Here is a 15,933-nt window from a genome sequence, read left to right as displayed (position 1 = left end):
TGAATCCTAAAGGATATCACCACCTCTAGTGAATCCCAAAGGAAACAAAACTAATCAGTGAGGACACTATCACAATCTCAACATCACAAGTATCACAACATAGTTCTATAACACACATATACACCTCAACATCATGGCTTTACAACATATATATACGCCTTAATATGCTCAGATCAAATACAACCTCATGGAATCAAATATCATCTTATGCTTGCAATCAAGTATCTATGTGCACAATTAATCTTTCAAATCCTCATACAAGAACGAAATCGATTATACTATACTATCAGTCTATCATGCTATCGTTCCGTCATAATATCAATCTGTCATGCTAGCATACATCTAATGTCTGTCTCGTGGACAGTTTCTAGTAGTAAGATTACTTACCTCGATACTAGATTTAGATATCGATCCAAGCGACAGTCTTCAATAATCAATCTTATAACTCAAGATTGCGTAACATCTTCACCTCTCTGGCGAGAATCTGCACAGGCCTCTCTTCATAACTCAAGCTGCCATTCAACCACAATGGCTCAAAGTCAACTACATGGGACAGATCTGTTACATACTTTCTTAGCATCAAAACATGGAAGACATTATGAATTGAAAAAAGTGATGGAAGCAATGTCAATCGATAAGCTACGAGACCAATTCGCTCCAAGACCTCGAAAGGTCCAATGAACCTCAGGCTCAGCTTCTCTTTCCTTCCAAACCTCAAAACACCCTTCATAGGTGCCAGCTTTAAGAACACTTTAACAGTAGTCTCAAATTCTAGGTCCTTACGTCTCACATCGACGTAGCTTTTCTGTTTGCTCTGAGCTGTTTGCACATGACCCCTAGTCTTTTGTATTACCTCATTCGTGGCTTGCATTAGCTCAAGTCCTAGCAATTTCCTCTCTTCTACCTCATCCCAACACAGAAGACCTACAACTCTTCCTATAGAGGGCTTCAAACGGTGACATGCCAATGGTAGCCGGATAACTGTTATTATGCGAATTCCATGAAATATAGGTGAGTCTCAACTCCCTGAAAACTTTAACGCACAAGTGCACAACATATTCTCCAGTGTTTGGTTCAAACGTTCTATCTAACCATCAGTCTGTAGGTGAAAAGTTGTACTAAAATCCAATCGAGTACCCAATGCTAACTGCAGACTCTTCTAAAAACTAGATGTAAAATGAGGGTCACTATTTGACATAGCTAAAACTAGCTTCAAAAGAGGTGTGATAACCCCTTCCATATATAACTATGAAACTTAAGATATTGAAAACCAACAATACTTTAGTATGTTCAAGCTGAGAACTATGAAAACTGTCGTGAGCTTAAGAAAGTCTTATCCACTAAAAACATATATATGAGCTTACCATTATGTCACAGGGAAAACTTCATAAGTGTAGTGGAGAAACTGGTCATGCTATACAATGCGTCATCTGAAGATACGTACCAGAACAAATCTGTTCAATTGAATACTGCTTCTACTCTAGAAGCGCCGACTGTGATGTCTCTCTTAGAAACTACATGTCTGAGAATAACTCTGTCTGATTAAGTCCCACATTCATGAGAAACTCATCATGAGGCTCTATACTTTCATGGGCTATAAAACTTGCTTGAGCCAATCCTCATATTATCTTTTAGCCTTAACAAAAATCACATATCATTACTTAGACCCTGCTGCAGATGAGTCTAAAATGCCCTCTGAAATGAGGTTTCGAAGTTCCTGGATGCTAAAGTATCAGTAAATTGATAACACATTTCCATAACTTGTAATAACCATAATTGATCCCTGAAGTTAGTTTTTACGATAAAACCTTCTTGATTCATAAGTCATAGCTTGAATTACTCGTACTCCCTAGAGCTAGTTAACTCATTGCCCATGCAAGGAAAAATATACTATCATGTACTACTCCAAACCCACCTATAGCAACTTCTTGTTATCAACTCAACTTTATTACCAGTCTATCCCTTATGCCAATGGTGATATTGGAAGATCCAACTTACTTACTTTTGTGCATATATCACTTTTGTCTACCTCGAGCTGGATGAAGTTTCTTTTTCAATCAAATTGATGGTCTTTCTAGTTCATGTTTCGAACTTGCACACTATGTCAAAATCCCTTAAATCTTACTAATGCCCTCAATGGTTTACCTCTTAATTAATGAAACCTCAACATACCATGTCAATAGTTCTTGAACATCTACTGTTACTAGTAACTCCATTTTAGGTTATCCCTTCTCAAACTTTTATTTTGGTAACAGATTCTTATGTTAAAAAAAAGTTCCATACTGATCACCTAAGTAAGCTATCTGTCCATCCAACTCATATTCTCCTAAGGTTTCACATGATAATGAGATTTTTTTCTTACACCAAAACAAATTCCTTGTAACCCCTCATATCATGCCTCCAAACCATACATAAATAGGAGTTTTGAACACATTAAATTCCTTTCTCTTTCCAAAAGAGTAAACTTTCTTGGATACTTGTTTTTTCCCACATTTCAAGTGGAACATAATCTCTATACTAAAGTATATTTTACTTAACTCCTCCATAAGTCTTATCTCTTTCACTAAGAATTTTCATCTTGTAAAATTCTCCTTTGCCAATTTTCATGCTTTTAAGCTCCAAAAGACTTTCGTCTGTTCAAATTTGTCCAACTTTGATCTCCTTATCACAATAAGGCTATGGATTTAATTAATCTAGGTACTCTAAAATAATCCTTCAACCCAAACAAATGACACTTTGCTTTATCCCCTTTAAGTCTAAACTCATGTCTAACTGTTTTAGCTTCCTTTAATGATATCAACTTAGCTAGATATTCCAAACGAATCATTCATATCACTACACATACTTTACCTAGTCCATCAAGTTGTAGTATTACCAAAGTGATTATGACTTATTAATCATTTCTAAAATTCCTCTAAAATGTTTGGTTTTAATATCTCAGAACCTTTAATAAATCCATAGTCTCTTATTTTTCTCCTTCTTATCCATAAAACAACTTTTAACCTTATACTTGAGTACGTGGCCTATGAAGGAATTTATTTATACTAACACCAATTGCACTACTCAACAAAAAACATGACACTAGTCCTTAATGAATTCTTATCTAGACAATATGTTCCTTGGTTTAAATACATACATATCTTTATTCCTAAACTGTCATAACTCTACATAGTTACATCAATCTTTAAATATTAAATCAGTCTATAGAATCCAAAACATGGGCTCTGATACCAGTTGTAACGATCCGACCCCCTAGGAATCAAGTTGGGCTGTTACTAAACACATGCATGCATGGAACTTAAAACGACACCCTTTTATAGTGAAATAAATGCTAAATAAATAAGGTAAATTCAAAAGATCTTCATTAAATTCAAATATTAAAAATAAACGATAGGGTACTCATAAATCATAAATGATAATAAATAGGTCTAAAAACAAATCTTAATAGTAAGTTTCAAACATCAAAACTAAAAGTTGAAAAACATGAAAAGAAATCTAAATATCATGAACGAAATCATAGAACTAGTCCCAGTGGCTCGATCACAGATTCCACTTGTCAATCATCAGTGCATCTCTACGCTTACCTAAAACAATGAAATGTGAAATGATGAGTATAAAATACTCGGTAAGTAACCCCACTACTGGGGACAGGCTAGACATCTATGTCCTCTAGATGCCTACCTCTGGGGGTACATATAAACTTCTCTAGTCCACATGGGACACATACATACATGAAAAACTGATATTTATCCAACTGTAGTTAAGTATGGCTACTACCTCTAGTAAGTCCCGTAGGACCCACAACCTCTAGTGAATCCTGAAGGAAAGCACCACCTCTATTGAGTCCTGAAGGAAACAAAACCTCTGGTGGATCCCGAAGGAAACCACCACCTCTAGTGAATCCCGTAGGAAACCCAACCTCTGGTGAATCCCGAAGGAAACACAACCTCTGGTGAATACCCGAAGGATAACACCAAAGAAAATACAACATCTAGTGGGCATCCAACTAATCATTGAGGACACTATCACAATCTCAACATCACAAGTATCACAACATGATTCTATAACATATATATACACCTCAACATCATGGCTCTACAACATACATATACGCCTCAATATACTCAAATCAAATACAACCTCATGGAATCAAATATCATCTCATGCTAGCATTCAAGTATCTATGTGCACAATTAATCTTTTAAATCCTCATACAAGAACGTACATCGGTTATACAATACTATCAGTCTATCATGCTATTGTTCTATCATAATATCGATCTGTCATGCTATCATGCATCTAGTGACTGACCCGTGTGCAGTTTTCAGTAGTAAGATTACTTACCTCGATACTAGATTCAGATATCGATTCAAGTGACAGTCTTCAATAATAAATCTTTGAATTCAATTCCCCAACGAAACCTGAGCAACATCCATCCTCAAGATTCCAATCTCCAAAATATTCCTTCAATCAGACCCTACTTCAAACTTTTAATCCTTTCCTCTCGTAAAATTTTTAATTCACAAAGAATTTACCTCACCCCCTTCCATAATGAACTTAGTTCTTGACATTAATTTGCAATTAAATTTTTGTGACATAACTCCCTTCCAAAATGAAATTAATTCTTGACATTAATTTCAAATTAAATTTGTGTGACATCAAAACTCCAATTTCCATAACTTCCCTCCGATTAAACCGTTAAATTGAAACACCCCTTCCTTCCAAAATGAAACTAATTCTTGACATTAATTTCAAATTTAATTTGTGTGACATGAAAAGTCCAATTTCCATAACTTCCCTCCGATTAAACCATTAAATTGAAACACCCCTTTCTTAGTAATTAAATCACAATAATTACATTTTGAATTTCTAAAATTTAAAAAATTCTCTCTAATTCTAGAAAATATTGAAATTATATTAAGAACAAAATTTGGGGTGTTACAGTCTCCGTGGTTAACAAATATTGTTTGACTTGGATTAAAGAGTTTAAACGATTAATCTCAAATCGTTGGAGTTCATGATCTGTAGGTCCATAAGGTCCCTCTACTAGCTCGTAAAACATTAAACCTTGGATTAGAAAATTGAGCGAATATGAAATGTTCAAATTCGAAATTAGGGCTTAGAATTTTAAGTGTTCAATTTTAATTTTAGGGTTTCGTTAATTATATTCGATATAATTAACGTATAAACTTATCGAAATTAAACTCAATTGGAGATGTTTTAAATATTTAAATTTTGATTTAAACATTGATTACTCTTTAGGTTGATGCCGAAGATCTCGTAGGTTCCTATAGTTTGTAAACACGTGTATGAACAAACATTTGTGATGTAATAATATGAGATATTTTATTCACTTTTGTCTTTGAAATATGAGATATTTTAGTATCATTAACCATAAACCAATAAACTAAGATCCCTAATTATCATTGTAACTTAAGCATGTATGTGGAGACATACAAGTAAATCATGCCTTAAGTGATAACCTAAATGGTTTGTAGTATATGGATAAAGGATGGAAACCTTATCTTGGTGAGATGTTACAAGTGTTGTCAATTGTTACAAATGGTATGATCCTGATCATTCATGTGGAGACAAGCGAGTGAGGGTATCCTATACAAAAGAGTTTATATAAGACCAGACCAGAAAATGTTTAGTCTCGTTATATAACGCCGTTCATGACAAAGACTTTCATTTCACTAGGATGACCACAGGTAACATGACCTTAATCCTAAGTGAGTTGGGAACTCCTGCCTATGAGGGTGGTCTTTGATTTGCATGGGTGCGAGTGGCCAGATTGCCAGCTCAAACCTACAACTTTGGGGATTCGTCTGGTTGAGGAGCTGGGAACTCAGCTACACAAGTCGGAATTCACTTCTTCTCCGAAGTAGCGATAAGTAGATAGATTACTCCGTTAAGAGTTGATTCCGAGGCTTGAAGAATGTGGCGCCACATGGTGACTAAAATTAGGTGAACGCAATATGTGCGATGAATGTCTTAGGTTATGTGTTTATACTCATGCGTCGGTGGTCATGCGTTGGAATGGAAAATATGCGTTGATCTCTTATGCAATGACCATGCGTTCCTGTCACAAGTTTTATTGCGCTCGCGCCAAGTATAATGCAAACGCAAGTTTCTCGAGTGATCTGAGGTCGAACTTAGGGACTTGTAGCTAAAGGGTATGCGGTGATGTGTATGCGGTGGGTGAATAAAAGAATGATGGAGGTTTTAAGCTACAAACTACTCCTACTCCTAACTAACAGACAAAGGAATGGAAGTATGAATGAGATGTAGAGACACAACAACTGTTAACGCATAGTAAAATGCATGGAGAAATAGATAAAATGTGAGGATGTCTTCACTGTAATACTGAGCTTGACCGCAAGGGCAACCCCAGCCAGCGCGAAGCTATGCGATCATGCTACACACACTTGTGCCTAATTCTAGGACGCATGCGATGTATATGCGATAGTGTCGATAAGCCTATTTCTAAGCCTCCATAACCCGGTCACGTGCTCTCACACATAAGCGTGATGACCACATACCACCATATCCTACTTCTGGATGCATGCAATATCCTATCCGTAGGGTGCATACGCTGTGTAATAGCAAACGGAGCTTATTCCTAAGTTCCCCATTCTTGCTTATGTGATCAAATCCGCTCTCCTGAGACTTAGATTTGGTTTTTATACTACTTTACCAAGTATTCCTAAATGATGAATGATGCACTCATAAGACAAGGTAATCGCATAAACCTCGCTGATGTAAGATTATTCATATCTCTAGTGAACACTTGCTTACATTGCTTAATGCGACCAACCATTTATCCTCTCGGGCAGTTAGTTGTTGCTGATTTTATTCATAGACAAGCATTGCATCCGCTTATAGACAAGCGTTGCTACAACTTCACACTAAACAAATAAGGTTTTCTCACAATACTCACGCAACACACACCTCCCGGTGGTTTACTACATGTTTCATATTCCTATGCCGCATGATTAAGTATGCGATACTCTAATAGTCTCACTAAGTGATGTAATGAAAGTTAAGGATACTAAGTAAATGAAGATGGAGATGGAATTGAAGGAAATAGAGAAATGCATTGATCATAAATTTATTAATTTCTTAAGCTAAAATGTAATACAATACAATATAAGGAAAGAAGAGAAATGGAAAGGCTAACTAGAAGCAATGTCTTGCTTCCAGCAAATGTGTGTCAAGGCTACCGGTGGTGCCATGGAAGGGCGGTGGAGTAGACTCTCTCAAGCTCTGACTCCGGCGAAGACTCCGATTGTTACTTGGAATGGATGAAGGAGATGAAGAACTCTCAAGCTTTCTTCTCATGCTTTCATCTGGATCACAAAGATCCACCCGAAGGTAGAAACTCGGATTCCTTGAAATTCTTCTCAACGGTCTCTATTTATAGAGCTTGATCGCCTACAGCATTAATGGACCTACTCTGATTCTGACATTCGCAGCGCGATAGTCCTTTTCTAAATCTCTACTGCTAACGGCGTGGTAGGTGAAATGTCAACATTATCTTTTGATTCTCCCGAGGTATGCGTTCATGCTTCCATTCCACCAACCTTGCGTTCATCCCTCTATTATGGTTATCATCATGTAGCTGCAATCTCCTTGCGATGACCACATTCGCTCGATGGCTACAACTTCTCTGTGATGACCGCATTCGCTTGATGACTGCAACTTTTATGGGATGGACGCATGCGGTTGATGGCCACGACATCCATGCATCGAACGTATGCGTTCGCCTTTGCGATGGAGAGATTCCCCGCGTGCGGTCGTCTTTGCGATAGCCCGGCTTCTGTGTATGCGCCCGCTTCCTACGTTAGCTACAAAGATAGACAATTGAATGCATAATAGTGGGTGAACTGAGATTCTTGATGTCGATCAATTAAAAATTGTTTTCTCATGAATTCCTAACATAATCGCCGTATATTTTACTTAACAACCCTCATATTTCTAAATAAAAGGCCTAAGATGACGTACATTTCTGCCCATCATCACCACACCTTCTCATGGCCTGAGAAGTGTTCACTCATAGTAGGACTATGATGTATTGTTCATTAGAGGATTCAGTAGTACTTAAGTAGTTATATGTAACTACAGGGGTAAGACCGGATAGATAGTTGGGAACATAATACTGCAAGATGGAATACGCTTCTACCCGTTTTAGGGTTAGCAGTTAGGTTGTTCCCTTAAGTACTGATTCCTTGTCTTGAACAAAGGAGCCCTGCCCTCACATGGTCGAGAGGGACATGGTTTATAAGTTAGACTATAAACCAATTATTCAATAGAAGATCAGTGGGAGCTTAAGGAACAAGATGTATTTATAGGGGTAAAATGGTAATTTTAATCTAGCCATAAAAACAAATGACCTGTAAAGGATTGACTTACTGATTATGGTTAAATCAAGTGGACAGAAATATATCTACAGTGAGGATAGTACAACCATCGAGCTATAGTGGTATGTCTCGGTAGTTAACAAATATTGATTGACTTGGATTAAAGAGTTTAAACGGTTAATCGCAAATCGTGGAGCTCATGATCTGTAGGTCCATAATGTCCCTCTACTAGCTCGTAAAACATTAAACCTTGGATTAGAAAATTGAACGAATATGAAGTGTTCAAGTTCGAAATTACGGCTTAGAATTTGAAATGTTTAATTTTAATTTTTGGTTTGGTTAATTATATTTGATATAATTTATGTATAAATTTATCAAAATTAAACTCAATTGGAGAGTTCTTAAATATTTAAATTTTATTTTAAACATTGATTACATGAATAGGAATTTATGTTTAAATTAGGTGTTTTATTAATTTATAATTTGATATTAAATTATTATTTAGTTAATTAATTAAGTTTGTTTAATTAATTATTTAAATTAAATCAATTTCAATTTAGGAAATTTAATTTCAAAAATTAACTTTTAATTTAATTTAATGAAATTGGAAAAATTGAATTAAGTTAAAAAAATTGAAATTGTGTTGAGTGGAAAAATCCTACATTGAGTTTTTTAGTGGATTTTTCCACATTTTGACACCTTGCCCACTCACTTAGTACTAAATGAGATGTCAACTAGCTGAATGTATGAGTGCTTGCATTCTAGAACTTGTAAAATACTTCATTATTCAAAATTTTGAAGCCATGCATTCCAATTTTCTGAGATTTTAAAGCAATTTTTTTTTTTTCAAAGTCTTTCAAACCCTCTCGACCTCTCTAAAAATCTAAGTTTCCACCACTCAATCCAAGGCTGAAAATACTAAAGAACCTCACCTTGGTGGTCTACTAAGGATTTAGAGATTCAATTTCGTGTAGAGAGTAAAGATCAAGAAGGAATCTACAAAGGTGTATACTTGAAACCCTTTTACTTGAAAAACTGTTTTAAGCATGCTTTTAAACTCAAATTAAGTGTAGTTAGAGTACTTAATGATTATGTTTGCTTCCACATTTGCATCTTTACTCTATCAATTGGCATCAAAGCATGATTTATGTGAAACTTGGATCTTAATTTCCCTACTTAAGTAGGTAATTAAGGGAAATAACTAAGTATAAGTTAAATTTTATGTTAAGAGAAGGAAAATTTCTAAGTATTGAAGAGATTTCCTTGAGTAGTTTGAAGATAAGCCTTAATTAGTGAAATTTGGCTAAATGTAAAGTCAAAAGAAGCCATGTGTTGGGTGTTAGGAAACATTAACACATGAGATGAAGCTAAATTTGTAGAAGCTTAGAAAGGATTAAGTATTGAAGCCAAAGGCAACCATGCGTTGTGAGGTTGGACGCATGTTGGCCGAAGCGTTAGAAAGAGGTGTTGCCAAGAGTTGCTCATGCGTTGAGGCTGCGTGAGCGAGAAAAGCTTGAGCACAAGACGCTAAATAGACGATCATATAGCTATATGCGGGTGTTGAGTGAAGCGCTAGACGATTGTGTAGCTGTAGGCGGTGCTAAACAGTGTGAAGAGATGCATTACACATGGAGCTACACGATAGGAGATGGCATTATATGATCAGCAGACGCATTAGACAATAAGCGTGAAAGCTAAACGATAGCGCTAAGAAATAGCACAATACGACAGCGTTAAGTGTTGAAAGGGCACAAGACGATGTGCGGGCACCGAGGAATAGACTACACGATGGCGCTACACAATGAGCATTAGCACTACACGATAGGCAAAGTGCTAAATGAATGGCGTTACACGATGGACGCAGACGTTAGGCGATGGCATTGCAAGATAGGAAGATGCGTTGACGATAAGGCGTCAGCACTATGCGATGGAGCTAAACGATAGGCGCAGTAGCTATGAGATGCATGTGTTTTTACGGATAAGCGGAATTCGTGATCGAGCCACTGGAACTAGTTTTTATGCTTCCGCATCATGAAATTTAGAGTTCTTTTCATGTCTCTCTTAACTTTTAGTTTTGATGTTTAAAACTTACTTTTAAGAATCATTTTTCCGACTTATTTACTATCCTTTATGATTTTTGGGTACCCTACTATTGTTTTAATATTTGAATTTAATGAAAGTCTTTTAAACTTACTTTATTTAATTAGCATTTATTTCGCCATAACCAAGTGCCGTTTTGAGTTCCATGCATTCATGTATTTAGTAACGGCCTAACTTAAGTCCTAGGGGTTCGGGTCGTTACAATTGGTATCAGAGCCCATGTTTTGGGTTCTATAGACTGACTTACTATGTAAGTCTAGATTGTTCCTGTGGCCCATGAACGGATTCCTCGTCATCGCCAGGTACGTCTTATCAATTACAAGTTTTATGATAATTGTGCATTAAAATATTTGTTTAGCTTAAATGCACTAGTTATGTTCTAATGCTAGGTCAGTGACTCGTTAGAAGTTATTATAAGAGGATTATCAGGTACGACACTACAAAAGGAGAAAAATAAAATAGAGTAAATTATGAGGTCACTTGGCACTAGTTAATCTTATGGAAATTATGTTAGAAAAGAACAAATAATACCTCAATTCAACAATGTTAAAGCTTGATGAAATTATGTAGAGTTATGACAATTTAGGAATGAAGGTATTTAAATGTTTAAGCAAAATAACAAAATTGTCGAGACAAGAATTAATCAAGGACTAGTGTTATGTTTGTGTTGGATAGTCCAATCGGTGGTAGTATAAATACATAGGCTAGTGCTCAAGTATAAGTTAAAAGTTGTTTTATGGATAAGAAGGAGAAAAAGAAGAGACTATGGATTTATTAAAGGTTCTGAGATATTAAAACCAAACATTTTGAGAGGAATTTTGGAAAGGATTAATAAGATAATCACTTTGGTAATACTACGACTTGATGGATTAGGTAAAGTATGTGTAGTGATATGAAGGATTCTTTTGAAATATCTAGCTAAGTTGATGTCATTAAAGGAAGCTAAAATAGTTAGACATGACCTTGGACTTAAAGGGGTTAAAGCAAGGTATTATTTGTTTAGGTTGAAGGATTATTTTAATATACCTAGACTAAACCCAGAGTCTTATTGTGTTAAGGAGATCCAAGTTAGACAGATTTGAAGAAACAAAAGTCTTTTTGGAATTTAAACGTATGCAAATTGGCAAAGATAAATTCTACAAGATGGAAATTCTTAGTGAGAGAGATAAGATTTATGGACGAGTTAAGTAAATTATAATTTAGTAAAGAGATTATGTTCCACATAGAAAGTGGAAAAAAAAGGGAGGTGTCTTGAATTTAGTGGTTTTATCAGAGATAAGTGTGAATTAGAGAAAAGTATCCAAAAAAGTTTACTCTTTTGGAAAGAGAAAGAAATTTAATGTGTTCAAAACTCCTAGTTATGTATGGTTTGGAGGTATGATATAAGGGGTTACAAGGAATTTGTTTCGGTTTAAAAGAAAAAATATCTCATTATCATGTGGAACTTTAGAAGAATATGAGTTGGATGGAAAGATAGCTTACATAGGTGATCGGTATGGAACTTTTTTTAACACAAGAATCTTTTACCAAAATAAAAGTTTGAGAAAGGATAAGCTAAAATAGAGTTACTAGTAACAGTAGATGTTCAAGAACTATTGACATGGTATGTTGAGGTTTCATTAGTTAAGAGGTAAACCATTGAGGGCATTAGTAAGATTTAAGGGATTTTGACATAGTGTGCAAGTTCGAAACATGAACTAGCAAGACCCTCAATTTGATTGAAAGAGGAAGTTAATCCAACTCGAGGTAGACAATAATGGTATATGCACAAAAGTAAGTAAGTTGGATCTTCCAATATAACCATTGGTATAAGAGATAAAATTGGCAATAAAGTTGAGTTGATAGTAAGAAGTTACTAAAAGGTGGGTTTGGAGCATTACAAGATAGTATGTATTCTCTTACATGGGCAATGAATTAACTAGCTTTACGAAGTACGAGTAATCCAAGCTAGGACTTATGAATCAAAAAGATTTTATCGTTAAAAAAAAATGAATTCAAGGATCAATTACGGTTATTACGAGGTTATGAAAATGTGTTATCAATTGACTTATGCTTTAGCATCCAGGGACTTCAAAACCCCATTTTCAGATGGAATTTTAGGCTCATCCGTAGTAGGGTCTAAGTAATAATATGTGATTGTTTTAAGGCTAAAGGATAATATGAGGATTGGCTCAAGAAAGTTTTATAGCCCATGATAGTATAGAGCCTCATGATGAGTTTCAGCCCATAATATGATCGAGATGGTCATGAGGTCAATAGACCTAGTTCTTGAGCCACAAATGGAACCTCACGAGATGGTCAAAGGACCAAGAGGTCTAGTTCCTAAGCCTATGGGAGGAACCTCGTGTGGGATAGTTAGAGGGCCAGTAGGCCTAGCTTCTGAGCCCATAAGCGGGGAGCTATGTGCACATAGAGGACATAGGAAACATAGAGGACAAAAGGAATGCATCGAAGTAATTTATGATTAATATCATTTAACTATCTACCATGTGTGTAGGTAGAGTTTGAGATAAGACTCATTCAAAAGCTGAGGTTTGAGTATCAACCTCATATATATGATATGGTTTTTATTTATGAGTTGAAATAGACTCTAGAAGTTGCATACCACTCACTGAGCTTTGTGAAGCTCATTCTTTTCTTTCATGTTTTTTTCCCAGGTAGCAAAGGTGAGGAGTTCCAGGATGCTGCTAAGGTCAATGTCTGCCACAAGCCACAGTCACACTTTCGGGGTTTTAGAGTTGTTGATGTAAACTTTGTAGTTAAGCCTGAGAGTTGTATAGACGTTGTACTATTGGCAATAAATGAGCTTAAACAAACAGTTGTTGTTTACATCTTTGGCTTCAAGTTTTATGAGAGTAAAGAGGTTCAGTTGGGCAGTAGGTATCACAAAAATGTGGTATCTACGGTCCCTCACGCCTCTCCTCAGGCTCAAGAGGTGGGCTCGAGGCGGGGTGTGACAACTTGGTATCAGAGCATAAGTTTTTGGAAAAGTTGAGGAGTTACCCTATTATCAAAGCAAAGGTTTACGTAAAATCTGGGAGAAGGGTGAGTATAAAGTTTGAATCTATACCCGTTTGGTATCAAAGCATGAGTTTCTTGAAAACTAGAGGGTTGAATTTAGAAAACCTGAGGTTTGAGTTCAGTAAAACCAGAGGGAAGTATGGTTGAGTAAAGGTTTAAATAGAAACCTAAGAGTTAGTCAAATGGAGACTAAGAGGAATAACGGAAGTGGTAGGACCTAATAGGCAACCGAATCTGGAACTAACAACGTTACCTAAAGATCTACTGAGGAAGGTAAGTATGAATTTAATTATTCTCATTTAGAGTTTCAGATTGAAAAGTTATTTGTTTGTAGTTTGGTTCGACGACTAGCTATGAGGTGGCTAGGAGAAGTATCGTTGGACAAACTTAGAAGTTAATATCAGAGTAGCGCAGTGGAAGCGTAGTGATAGAAATGGTTATAAGAGTTTACAACAAAGATTGTTGTGAAACCTTAAAGTAAAGTAAGTCTGAGTAAATTTTGAGGATGAAATTTTCTTAAGGGAGAAGTAATTGTGAAACCCAGATCTCAATTTCCCTACTTAAGCAGGTAATTAAGAGAAATAACTAAGTATAAGTTAAATCTTATGTTAAGAGAAGAAAAATTTCTAAGTGTTGAAGAGATTTCCTTGAGTAGTTTAAAGATTAGCCTTAATTAGTGAAATTTGGCTAAGTGTGAAGTAAAAAGAAACCATGCATTGGGTGTTAGGAAACATTAATGCATGAGATGAGGCTGAATTTGTAGAATCTTAAAAGGGATTAAGCATTGAAGCCAAAGGCAACCATGTGTTGTTAGGTTGGACGCATGTTGGCCAAAGCATTGGCAAGAGGCATTGATAACTTGTAGAAATACAAGTTATTTATACTATTTTATTTAGATATTGCGGCTAAAAGAAAGGAAGGTGCGTCGATAGTATAGAAATTGACTAAGAAATGCGAGAATTATAAAATGTCGTCGATACACACATTAACACCATTGCGATGGTAGAATAGAGTATTTCAATTTCTGTTTTGCAGGAAATCAGTCACCACATGCATGATTCATTTATATTTCATCAAGTTTATGGCAACATGAGGTTGCATGATTCATTCATTCACATTCATATTTGTTCACATGTTATAAGATATAAATTCCTCGTGTCAAGTTTATGGCGCCGTTACCGAGGATCGAACCCGGCGCATGATAGGCGGGAATACTCACCACTATACTACAAATATGAATGTGAATGAAAGAATCATGCAAGCTCATGTTGCCATAAACTGACATAGAAATGGAATGTAGATGGAGTGTTATGCTGTGTCATCGCTTATGCACACTACTTCTAAATATACATTGTTAATGATAGGCTTGTAATATGCGATAGAGTAATGCGTGTCACAAGTTTCCTTGCGCTGAAAAAAAGTATAATTCTAACGCAAGTTTCTCAGAATAATCCGAGGTCAAACACAGGGATTGTTTTCGTTAATGCGTTACTTTTGTGATACATGTGACCGAATTTTACAATAAATAAAGAATTGGTTTATACAAGAATTTAAAGTGCGATGAAATAAAATTCGTTGATAAAATAAATTGCATTGAAAATAAAATCCTAAACTAATATGATACAAGATACAAGATACATGATACATGATACTGAGTTCGAGACTGACTGTGAAGTTATACAAAGGATTGTGGTATGCGATGGCAAGTGGATGAATCAGAAAGAGAAAGAATAAATAGTAAAAACATCGCAAGTTTGTTAATTGCGTTAAAGATGCAACTAAGGTTCCACTTTCCCTTTGCGTACACCTCATGATGATCGACTACGTTCCCATATCTCTATGGAAACACAAGGATGAACGTGATGAACGCAAGGTTTCTTCCATCTCTGGAAATACATCTCACAGTAGTTAACGCATTCTTCCAACCTTCTCTCAATAGGTGGAATAACATCTTCACTTCTGCTCTCACAGGTGAAGATGCCATCGAGCATGCTTTAGCTAAACTTAATTATTTCCTTAACACAAATTAATTTACTTGCTTAATTCTTGCTATTTACCCAGGGAATTAGGAAAACATCATGGAGAAAATGGATTATGGATGAACGGAAATAGACAGAGAGATGACAATGGAAATGATCATAACATTTAATACTAAGATTAAGCATTCAATACATGGTGTGAATGAAAGATTAAGAAGATGAATACAGTGATGAAAAAGAGATTAGAAACAAATATAGAAAAGTGTCAACGTCTTGATACAGATCCATGACGGAGGTTTTGCTTGCCGACGTGTGGTAGAAATGGAGAGGAGAGCTTCCTTCTCAGGCTCGCTCCTCTGGTAGAAATGACCTTTGCACAGAGCGTCAACGGCGGGGATTGGAAGGATTCCTTGTTCGGAGACTCACCTCTCAGCCTTGTCTCTTGATTATCTCGGATCTACTCTTGAAGTCAC

The 15,933-nt window shown here is 35.9% G+C and overlaps 1 protein-coding gene across 1 annotated transcript; it reads right to left on the bottom strand.

The window, feature by feature from the left end:
* Positions 1–439: 439 nt before the first annotated feature.
* Positions 440–871, bottom strand: LOC120067454 (uncharacterized). Its single transcript, XM_039019013.2, has one exon. It carries the CDS (start codon positions 869–871, stop codon positions 440–442), a length of 432 nt encoding a protein of 143 aa, XP_038874941.2.
* Positions 872–15,933: the final 15,062 nt, after the last annotated feature.

The sequence above is a fragment of the Benincasa hispida genome, chromosome 12, assembly GCF_027475165.1.
Source record: "Benincasa hispida cultivar pf3 chromosome 12, pf3_genome.v1.1, whole genome shotgun sequence".
Lineage (NCBI taxonomy): Eukaryota > Viridiplantae > Streptophyta > Magnoliopsida > Cucurbitales > Cucurbitaceae > Benincasa > Benincasa hispida.
This window is presented reverse-complemented; position numbering and strand designations above follow the sequence as displayed.

Coding starts and splice junctions, on each gene's coding strand:
- LOC120067454 (XM_039019013.2), bottom strand. CDS start 871: ATGCAAGCCACGAATGAGGTAATACAAAAGACTAGGGGTCATGTGCAA.